This window comes from Agelaius tricolor, unplaced genomic scaffold (genome assembly GCF_023055355.1).
Source record: "Agelaius tricolor isolate 1412-34295 unplaced genomic scaffold, bAgeTri1.0.p SCAF_10, whole genome shotgun sequence".
Classification (NCBI taxonomy): Eukaryota; Metazoa; Chordata; class Aves; order Passeriformes; family Icteridae; genus Agelaius; species Agelaius tricolor.
The window spans coordinates 3,104,746-3,114,520 of NW_027269270.1; the positions used below are offsets into that span (position 1 = coordinate 3,104,746).

The window sequence follows — 9,775 nt, forward strand, 5'->3', positions numbered from 1 at the left end:
CATATTTAAACTGCAAAAGGGTAGATTTGGGTCAGATGCTCTTGCAAGCACCTTCCAGGACTCTCCACTGTGCACAGAGCACTTTTCATGCCTGTTCTGAACAGTCTTTTGAAAATAGAGCACAACCTGGCTCTGGGATCAGCAAACCCCAAACACAGGAAGAGGAAGAAGCAGCAGCTGTTTTGCAGCCATGCCCAAGAGAGACTGGAAGGGTCTCCTCCCTCTGGTCTCACTTCCTTGGGTTCCTAACTGTGTACGAGGCAGGAGCTGTAATTCCTCAGTTGTGGGGAACAGAACTGCACCCAGGATCCCAGCAGTGCCAGAGAGCGCTCTGTACAGCAGGACAGTCGTGTGTAAGCCCCTGTACTGCTGCTTCATTTGCTTCCTTTTTAGTACACCTAAAGCTCACTGTGAATCAGGGTGGTCTCTGGTTCTGCCCTCTTCCTCTCCCTTCGTAGGGAAGGACCACTGCTGTGCTTTCAAGGAATCTATTCTTGAATAACTTCCAGCATTCCAAGCTCCTTTGCCCCCAGTGGATGCTTGCCATGGAATCCCTCACAGCTGGATTCAGGAAATACTGAAGTTGACTCTTCTAAAATCCAGGCTCTTCGTCCTACTGCTGACCTTCAGTGTGCTCAGCAAGACCCTTAGATCTTTCACAATGCTGTGAAACCAGACCTTCAGGGCAGGGCCCTTTCCAGCCTGATGTGCTTTGCTTCTCTCTGCACAAAACGCAGCACAGAAAAGAACGGCAGGACAGGGCCTGTGTGCTCCAGGGCTCAGGTTTTGATCCACTTCAGCTCCACAAAGATACAAATGAGGTGAAGAAGCTGAAATGTTTATTAATGGCAAAGCTTGGGAGAAGGGAACAAGCAGGTTCTGAGGGCCGCAGAGAGGGACAAGTAAAGAGGGAAGGCAAGCTCAGGCTTGCCCAGCATCAGCTGGGCCTGGAGCTTCAGCTGCTTTCCTCTCATCTCCGGGTTGTCTCCTCCTGCATGGGATCTGCTGCTGTCCTGGTTGTCTCAATCCAGAAGATGAACTTAGTGATGTAGCTCTTTCATCCAACATGACTTGAACGATCAGGTTTGTGTTGGAGGGGCTCTCATCTGTGCGAAGGGCTTGAAGGGCTGAAACAAACAGAGCCACGGTCAGAGTGAGGAAAGCCCCTGAAAGGACCGGCCCATTCAGCTCTTGCCATGGCCTGAAGGAAGCAGGACACAACAAGGATCAGCTAGAAGGTGCTGGCCATAATGACACATCTCTAAAAACATCTCTGTGCTCTCCTGATGCAGCCCCTCGTGTGCACAAGGAGAGGAGCCCGCCGCAGCAGGGGCAGGGATTGCAGCTTCCCCTGGCAGCTCCTACTGACACCCCGCTGGCCTCACTCACCCTCACAGATGAGCTGCAGTTCCTCCCGCTGTCCTCTCATGAGCATCCCGGCAATCCCTAGGAACACAGAGCCTGTCACGGCCCCTGGCCCGGATCCTGAGGCCATGGGGAAGGGAGGGAGCAAGAGCCGGCTCGGTGGCTCACCAATGGACCTGACGGCCGCCTCTCGCAGGGGCTCCTGTGGGCTCTGCAGGTACGGCAGGGCCAGGTGCAGGTGCTCGGCCGCTCGGCACCTGTCCTCTGCCAGCTGCAGAGAGCGGCAGGGTGCGGAGAGAAAGGGTCGATGCGGGCCCTGCCCCTGGGCCGGGCGCTCCCTACGCCCTCGCCCTTCCACAGAGCCCTGAGGCCCAGCTGGTCGGCACCAGCCTTGGGGCCAGAGGGGCCTGGAGAAGAGCCCGCACGGCCCAGGGAAGGGAGCGGCGTGTGGGGTGCAGGCTGGTGCCCCCACCCGCGACACTGGGCAGGGGCCACAGCTGCCAGCCCCACAGACTGGGCGCCGTGGGCAGGCGACTTCTCCAGGCATCGGGCTGGGGATTCCAGCCTCTCCTTACCACGTGCTCGGCAAAGATCCATGGGTCATCCATCTTCAGCAGCTGTTTGAGATCCCTTCTCTTCAGGAACTTGACTGCAGTCAGCAGCGTTTCCCGAGAGGCCTGCAGAGCAGCAGAGACCCAGAGATGGCACCGCAGCCCAGGGCACAGGACCCGCATCTCTGTGCCAAGGCCAGGAGGAGGCTGGAGCCCATCAGGTGCCAGGGGTGGGGAGACAGCTGAGCCCCTTCCCATGGGGACAGCCAGGAGGCCTCACCTGTGCCACACGCCGGTTCTCATCATAGCAGTGGAAAAAGAGAGGGAGCAGGCTCTCGCTCACGTGAATCTTCAGGGCCTTTTTTCCCTTTTCCACTACCGATTCCATCACATCTTTGTAGAGGCCAATGGAGAGCCACTGCACGTGACTGTTGTCCTGTTGGAAAGGAAAAAACTCAGCACTGGATTCTCCAGGCCCCCCTGTGCACAGGCCCAAAAGGCCACAGGGCACCACACTTCTGGGCAGCACCCAGGGGCCATGGCTGGGGGCACAGAGCCTTACGCTGTCAAAGAGGGGCCGGAGTGCGTCAGCCAGTTTCGGGGCTGTGGGGCAGGATGTTAGGATATCCTTGTTCAGCAGTATATTTGTGAACACAGACAGACTCATCTTGACCACCTCTATGTCTTCATTCCTCAGGAGATCCATGAGGGGTTCCGACAGGCTGCACATTTTTTTGGCCTATGTGGAACACAAGGCTGTGTTGTGAATCCATGAAAAGCTTCACCACCAGCACTGCTCCAGCAGTGCAACCCCACCTGCCAGCCATGGAGTCTAGAGGCCGAAGGCCTGTCCCAAAGCACTCAGGCAGCACAACAGCCACGCTGGAGAGCTGGAAGCAGCTGCCACAGCCCAGCCAAGCCCAAGGGGCTGCTTGCCCCAGCCCCACGCTGCCAGCACAGCTTCAGCTGCTGCCTCCTTCTCACCATTGAGGGGTCTCTGCTGAGCACCATGAGGCCTTTGAGTGCCAGTCGACGCATCTCCACGGACTCGCTCAGCAGGTGCCTGGTCAAGATCTCCAGGATGCTGTTACCCCATTCATTCAAGTCCAGGCCATCCAGGACCTGAAAGGTACAGAGCAGGCACAGAGGTGCCCAGCTGGCAGGAGCTCAGAAGTGCACGGGGCCCAGCCAAGGCAGCAGCAAAGGGCACAGGCAGTGTCCCAGGCAGCTGCAGCTACCAGAGGGCAGAGGGGTGGGAGGCAGCACAGCCAGGCAGCGCTGGCCATGGGGCTCACCTCCACCAGGAACGCCAGGGCAGCCAGTTCCCAGTCTGATTCCTCCCTGCTGAGCCGGCAGACCAGGCGCAGTGCAATGCAGGAGCAGAAAGGTTGGCAGACACGGCGCATCTCCCTGGCAGGGAGAAAAAGGCACCATTGCTCCTGGGCCAGGCGGGCAAAGCTCTCCCAGGGCAGACTCACAGAGCTCTGATCTGCTCCTGAGCACCCCGGGGGCGCTTTGGGAGGCGGCCATTCCCGGGCACCCTCCTGTGCCGGCCTTTTCCATTCTGCTCATCCCTCCCTTGGTGACAAGGCCCTGCCACCCATGACCACGGGACTGTGCGGGGCGTTGCGGGCACAAAGGAGAGGGGCGGTGGGCAGAACGAGGTCTCACCTGGCCAGCAGACCCACTGCATAGTGGTGGGTGTCAGCACGGAGCAGCGTGTCCCAGGCACACTTGCGTTCCAGTGCCATCAGTAAATTCAGACATTGCAGATGGTGCAACAATGCCTTCACAGTGCTCACTACAAATCTGTGTGCAGAGCAAAGACCGGGTTACGCTGGGACCTCGGGCTTCAGCCCTGGGGACGTGGGAGTGACAGGAGGACTGGGATGGAGCACCTGTTGGGGTTGGCGGCAATGCCATTTTCATCCTGACATTTCTTCCAGAAAGTATTTACTTCCTCTGACACCTGCTCTGTACTGGTGAAAACTTGGCACAGCAGAGCCACAAGGAGATGGGGGGAATATTCCACAAATGGCTCTGGGCACCAGGGCAGGCGGAGAATCTCCCAAATCACCCTGGTTGCCTGCAAAGGATAAACCATCTAGAGACAGCACTCACTATCAAGTAGCAAGGCCTGAGCATACAAGGGAGAGGCCAGGGGAGACACAGGGGGAACAGCCGGCCTGGCACCCCTGAACCCTGCCCCTAAGCCAGGTGTCAGCCCAGTGCCTGAGGCAGGCAGATACGTTGCAGTGAGGGAAAGGATGGAGAGGCACTGGAGAAGCAACCTGCATACAAGCAAAGGCCAGTTATGGAAACTCACAGCCAGGGCGAATACATCCTTATTGTCCCCATCAGAGGTGTACATTTTTTGCATTGGCCAGCCGTCCATCACACAGAGCAGGATTGGTAGCACCTTTTCTGTTGTTGTTCCTGACGAGGCTATGGTCTTCCATATGATTGCAGCACCTCTGCAGGACCAGAGCTGTGTGTCATGGGGGTCTCAGCCAGGACACTGTGGCCTGGGCAGCCACAAGGGCCCAGGTGACAGAGGGGTAGGGAGGGAGCATGTCAGGAGGCCTATGGGCTGACAAGCCAGGGCTGGGAAATGGAGGCTCCAGTAACTCTCTGCCTGTTTTGCAGAGCCCATTGGACTGGCTGCACAGGGTTAGGCCTGAGCCCTCAAGCAGGCAGGCCCTGTACCTGTCACATGACGGGGCACAGCGCAGCAGGGTCACTGCCACATCAGTGGGGTGTGCCTCAGTCAGCCGCAGGATGTCCATGAACAGCCAGTCGTCTGGAGGCTCATTGGACGCCAGCCTCTGGTGCATGTTCCTAACAAAGCCTGGCACCTGCAGAAGGCACGGGGAGACTTGGGAGAGCTGCCAGAGCAGCAACTTACCCAGCTTGCCCTGAGAAGTGCTTCCCCTTCCCACCACATTGGGCCGGGCCCCAAAGGCTTGAGGTGCCACGCCACTCCTGGGACACCCAGCCCTGGCCACAGGCTGCTTACTTGACTTGGACTGGAGACTACTCTCTCCCCAAACTGATCCAGGCTGGGAGCAGGAGGTATGCTCTGAGGGGCTGTGGGGCCAGGCTCTGCTGCATCCTTGGTGAACATGGCGATCATCTCTCGACACCAAGGGAGGTTTGTAAACTTCTGCAAAAGAAGGAACAATAGGGAAGAGAGGCACGATCCATGGAGTACTCCAATGCTGATGCTCGGCTGAGAAGGAGGGGATGGCTCTCAGTACCTGGCCTACAGAGTGCCAGCAGCTACGGGCAGGATCTAGCCCTTGTGTCGGGTCCTTGGCTGCATCTGGCAAAGAGCAAGGAATGCCAGAGCTGAAGAGCTGCAGGAGAGGCCAGAGAACACAGCCCAGCCCTGCAATCTCCCCGGGCAGGGACAGCCCCAGGATGCCAGCGGGGCCAGCCCCAGCCCCTCTTTTTTCCTATCCATGGGCATGTCCACAGGGAAGGGATGACATGGGGCAGGGTGAAGCTGGCTGCAGGCCAGCCCTGTGTCCCAGCTCTTTGACTCACTCTGCTGCAGCAGCTGGAGCTGCTCCAAGTCAGCACGTCGCTGGAGTGCGGCACCACAAGGGCAATTTTCCACCTTCTTGGGTGGGGTGGGAGGTCTCTCTGCCATGTCTAGGTTGGGATTTAGGGCAAGTTGCAGGACAGACGCCTTGGAAAAGCTGCAGGGCAGCAAGGGCTGCCGCTGTGCCTTGAAGAAAGCTACAAGAGAGAAGGCTTGGAATGGCCACAGGACACTAAGTCCTGCAGTCTGGCCTGAAGGCCTCCTGCCACAGTGACAGGAAACATCCTGTAAAGGCTCTGGGTCTGCAAGTCCGACAGACTGCCCTTCAGGGCACCTGCAGCAGAGAAACCTTGGGAAGGCTATGGGTCAGTGAGCCCCACAGTCTGGCCTCAAGATGACCTCCACAGAGAACACTTGGAAAAGCAAGGAACAATGTGGCTGTGTGGGGGCTCCTTACAGCACTGCTCTGTTTCACAGCGTGCACCGAGCACTGTGGTGTGGCCGTGGCATCACCAGCACCTATGGCATGACGTGTCACAAAGGGTCACCCTTGCACACTCTGTCCCATTCCATTCCATCCCATGGTGACCACAGTGCACTGAGTCACAGAGAGCCCCAGGACACACCTCCACGTGCCCTGGGGACACCCCCACCCCACCCAAACTGCCCCAGCTTGCAGGCAAGACCTTGCCCCAAGTGTTGAAGACACAGCCCAGCAGGAACTTTTGCAACAACCCAAACAAGAAGCAGCTGCTGCTCTGCTCTGCCTGCTCAGGGCAGCAGAACAAGCCCCCACAGCTGCCAAGGCAGCAGAGCAGGAAGGGCACCGGGGCCTTCCACAGGCCCTGCCACAGCCTCTTTGGGACCAGTCCCGGTGCTGGGTGGCCGGCACACTCGCAGGGGCCTCACACAGACACGGGAGCTGTGGCCCGGAGCACCAATGCTGCTCTGTCCCCTGGGAAGTGCTGGCAGCAGCAGCTGTGGAAGAGTCCCTGAGGAGGGGGTGGGCATTCAACTCCCTCCTGGGGGAACAGGTGGCAGCTCAGCTGGCCAAGTTTTTGCCCTATCATCTTTATGTCCTGCTCCATGCTGGATTGTTCTGTGTTCATCTTGCCCACCCCCTCGTGGAGACCCTAGCACAAACCCATGGCTTAGGATCCCTCATCCTGCCCTGTGGAGTCCATCACACAGCCAGGCCAGCAGGAATGGATCCAGCACCTCCTGCCCAAGCCAGGCTCCGTGCTGGACCACAGAATCCCATCTGAAAGGCAAAGACCTGCTGCCACAGGTTCAAACAATGCCTGCGCAGGGAGGACAGTGACAAGCACTGCTAAGGAAGTGGGCAGACCATGAGTAGGGGGAGCTGCTGGGGGAGCTCCTGCTGCTCCAGCATGGCCTGCAGAAGTTTTCACAGGACTGCAAAGTTGATGCCAGCCTCGCCCTCGATAGCAGAATCCAACAGCTGGTACAGGCTGACGCTGTCCATGGCTGCTGCCTTGCCCAAAACCACAGCTCCTGCCCTGGGGGAGCAAGAGCCTTTGTGCCTGGAAGGATCCTCTTGGGTAGAAGGGGCAGTTAGCTGTGACTGCATGGCAGATGATGCCCAGCCAGCCACCCTCCCGAGAGCGTCTTTCTCTGGAGAAGGTGGATAGCTCAGGCAGGCACCAGACCCTCACACAGTCAGTTGATAAACACAGACCAATGGAGAAAGCAGGAGAGGCTTTTTGTATCAAAGTTCCAATTCTGTGGGTGGTTTAATAACAAGCACACTGAAGAGATTCAGGGATAGAAAAGCCCCGACCAAAGGCGGGTTCAGGGTTTATAAACAGTCAGGAGTAGGCAGGGTATCACAATCTGAGGGCCAATGGCTAAAGGGACTAGGGGTGGAAGGAAGGTGGGGTAAGGAGGAAATAACCAATGGGGATACAGTGGAGGAGTGTCTACAAGGGTAAGCCAATGGGGAAGCTAGAGACAGGGACCTTTCCAGAACTGGGGAGGAGAACAGGGATGATGTCATTGAGCTTATTAACATACAGAACCAGAGGAAACCAGAGGACTGTGGGGAAGAGTTTCAGGGTGTCTCTCAAACAAGGGTGTCCTCCCGTGGCATCCCAGTTTCCCCCTCACCCACCTGAGATGCTACAGTTAGCCACAAGTCTTCTGTTCCTTCCTGCCCAAAATCTCAGTGCCTGTTCTGGAGGGACAGGAGCCTTCCTGCCCAGAATGGTTTTTGTAGGGTCAAAGGGGTGATCCGCAGTTTCCTTCTGTCCTGAGAGGAGGGAAGCCTTTGTCCCAGAGGGGATGCTGTTGGGTGGGTTAGGTAGGATATAGGGTGGACATCTGGGAGCCTCCTTCTGTCCTGGCAGGAGCCTTCCTGCTCAGAGAGGACAGTGTTGTGTAGAAGATGTGAGCAGTCAGCAGGCTCCTGCCTCATCTTCCCCCTCAGAGAACTGAAGCCTGAAGCACATCCCCATCCTCAGGCCATTGCTGCCTCATTGTCTCCCATTGCTTGGCAGTGCTGCATGCTCAGCAGTAGTTGGTCATAAAGTCATTGAGTCATTGCACCCCCCTGCCACAGACAAGGACGACTTCCACCAGACCAGGCTGCTCCAAGTCCCATCCAAACCCGGCCTTGGACACTTCTAGGGCTCCAGAGCAGCCACAGCTTCTCTGGGCAGCCTGTGCCAGGCCCTCAGCACTCTAATAGGGAAGAATTTCTTCCTAATATCCCATCTAACCTTGCCCTCTGGCAGTATGAAGCCATTCCCCTGTTGTCCTGGCCCTCCAGACACTTGTCCAAAGCCCGTCTTAGTCTCTCTTGGAAGCCCTTTAGGCACTGGAAGAGGCTCTAAGGTCTCACTGGAGCCTTTCCTTCTCCAAGCTGAACACCCTCAGCTCTCACCCTTTCCTCACAGGAGAGGGCTCAAGCCCTTGGAATATCTCTGTGGTCTACTTTGGATTTGCTCAAACAGCTCCATGTCCTTCCTGTGCTAAGCCCCAGGGCTGGAGGCAGTTCTGTGTCGCAGCACATGTCACAGCACATACAGCAGTTGAGACAGCCACCATACACAGAGCATCACCACACAATTTCAGAAAGTTCCAACCCACACAGAGTAACACCCTACCTCTTCAGCAGGTTGCAAGCATCTGCCCCTTCTTGTTTTTCAGCCCAGCCTTTTATCCCCTCCTGTTGATGCACTGCACCTGTGTGCCCTCTGTTCCCTTTGGTGGTTGCTCAGTGCCCCTGGGCACTCCATGGCTCATTGCTGTCAGTGCTGCTCACCTGCTTTTCACAGCTGTGCCCATTGAGGATAAGGCTCAGCCACAGCCCCACTCCCAATTACCCCAAACTGTGTTCCTACAGCTTTGCAGGTGTTCAGGTCTCACCCTGAACCCCTGTCCTTCTGCCCACGCTGTGGGATCAGCCCAGGACAGGGTTGGTTTCTAGGGGTGAGCACCCATGGCCGAGGTATGTCCAGCTCTCACCCACCAGTACCCACAGGTCCTCCTTGGCAGGGCTGCTCTCAATCCCTTCTTCCCCCAAGCTAGATTGATGCTGGGGGTTGCCCTCACCCAGGTGCAGCATCAGCACTTGGCCTTGTTGAACCTCAAGTGGCTTCCATGGGCCACTTCCAGAGCTTGTCCAGGTCCCTCTACATCATTCAGTCCTTCAGGTGTGGCATTGCACCCTCAGCTTGGCATCATCTGCAAACTGGCTGAGGGTGTTCTTGATCCCTTCATCCATGTCATTCATAAAAATATTACACAGTATTGATCCCTGTACAGACCCTGAGGGTCACTTGCCTTCTCCTAGTGTACCATGACATTGCAAGTCCATGTGGGACAAAGTGGGTGGCATCATGTCAAGAGACAGTGCTTAGGATCACCATGGTCATGGCTAAATCTTTGATCTCTTTTTATTGCATGTATAAAAACCAGTCTGCATTTGTATCTCTCTTTTCATGTGCTGCAACTCCTGAGAAACACAAACGGATTTCTTCCAAACCAGAAAAATAATCTCAGAAAGTTTTCTTGGAAGTCTGGGGTTGCCACCCAGGATGTCAGGTCCTAAAACCATAGATCAAATGACTCCAGATGCCTGGGATGAATCTTGAATAGATTCCAGAGCTGAGAGTTTCTCCAAAGGAGAAAAATCACCTCAGGTAACATCCTGGGAATAGTCTAGGACTGACACCTGGGATCTCTGAAATCAGAAATCAAAACACTCTAGAAGATCCCTGGGAAGAGTGTCAGAGGACTCTTGGAAGAAGCAGTTTCTATCAAACAAGAATTGTACTGAATATATCCTGTATCT

The 9,775-nt window shown here is 56.4% G+C and overlaps 1 protein-coding gene across 1 annotated transcript; it reads right to left on the minus strand.

The window, feature by feature from the left end:
* Window positions 1-817: 817 nt before the first annotated feature.
* On the minus strand, window positions 818-4,329 carry LOC139593402 (maestro heat-like repeat-containing protein family member 7). Its single transcript, XM_071434227.1, has 11 exons — window positions 4,243-4,329; window positions 3,815-4,002; window positions 3,588-3,725; window positions 3,212-3,326; window positions 2,901-3,038; window positions 2,479-2,655; window positions 2,197-2,352; window positions 1,941-2,042; window positions 1,534-1,636; window positions 1,390-1,446; window positions 818-1,127 (listed from the first exon to the last, which is right to left on the minus strand). The coding sequence occupies exons 1-11, from the start codon at window positions 4,309-4,311 to the stop codon at window positions 922-924; spliced, it is 1,449 nt and encodes a 482-aa protein (XP_071290328.1). The 5' UTR covers window positions 4,312-4,329; the 3' UTR covers window positions 818-921.
* Between the last annotated feature and the right edge of the window lie 5,446 nt (window positions 4,330-9,775).

Excerpts from the sequence above, each read along its gene's own strand:
- LOC139593402 (XM_071434227.1), bottom strand. The coding sequence starts at position 4,311 with ATGGACGGCTGGCCAATGCAAAAAATGTACACCTCTGATGGGGACAAT. Across the intron at positions 3,726-3,814 it reads ATTGCCGCCAACCCCAACAG|ATTTGTAGTGAGCACTGTGA; the intron begins GTGCTCCATCCC and ends CTCTGCACACAG. Across the intron at positions 3,327-3,587 it reads GCAGTGGGTCTGCTGGCCAG|GGAGATGCGCCGTGTCTGCC; the intron begins GTGAGACCTCGT and ends TCTCCCTGCCAG.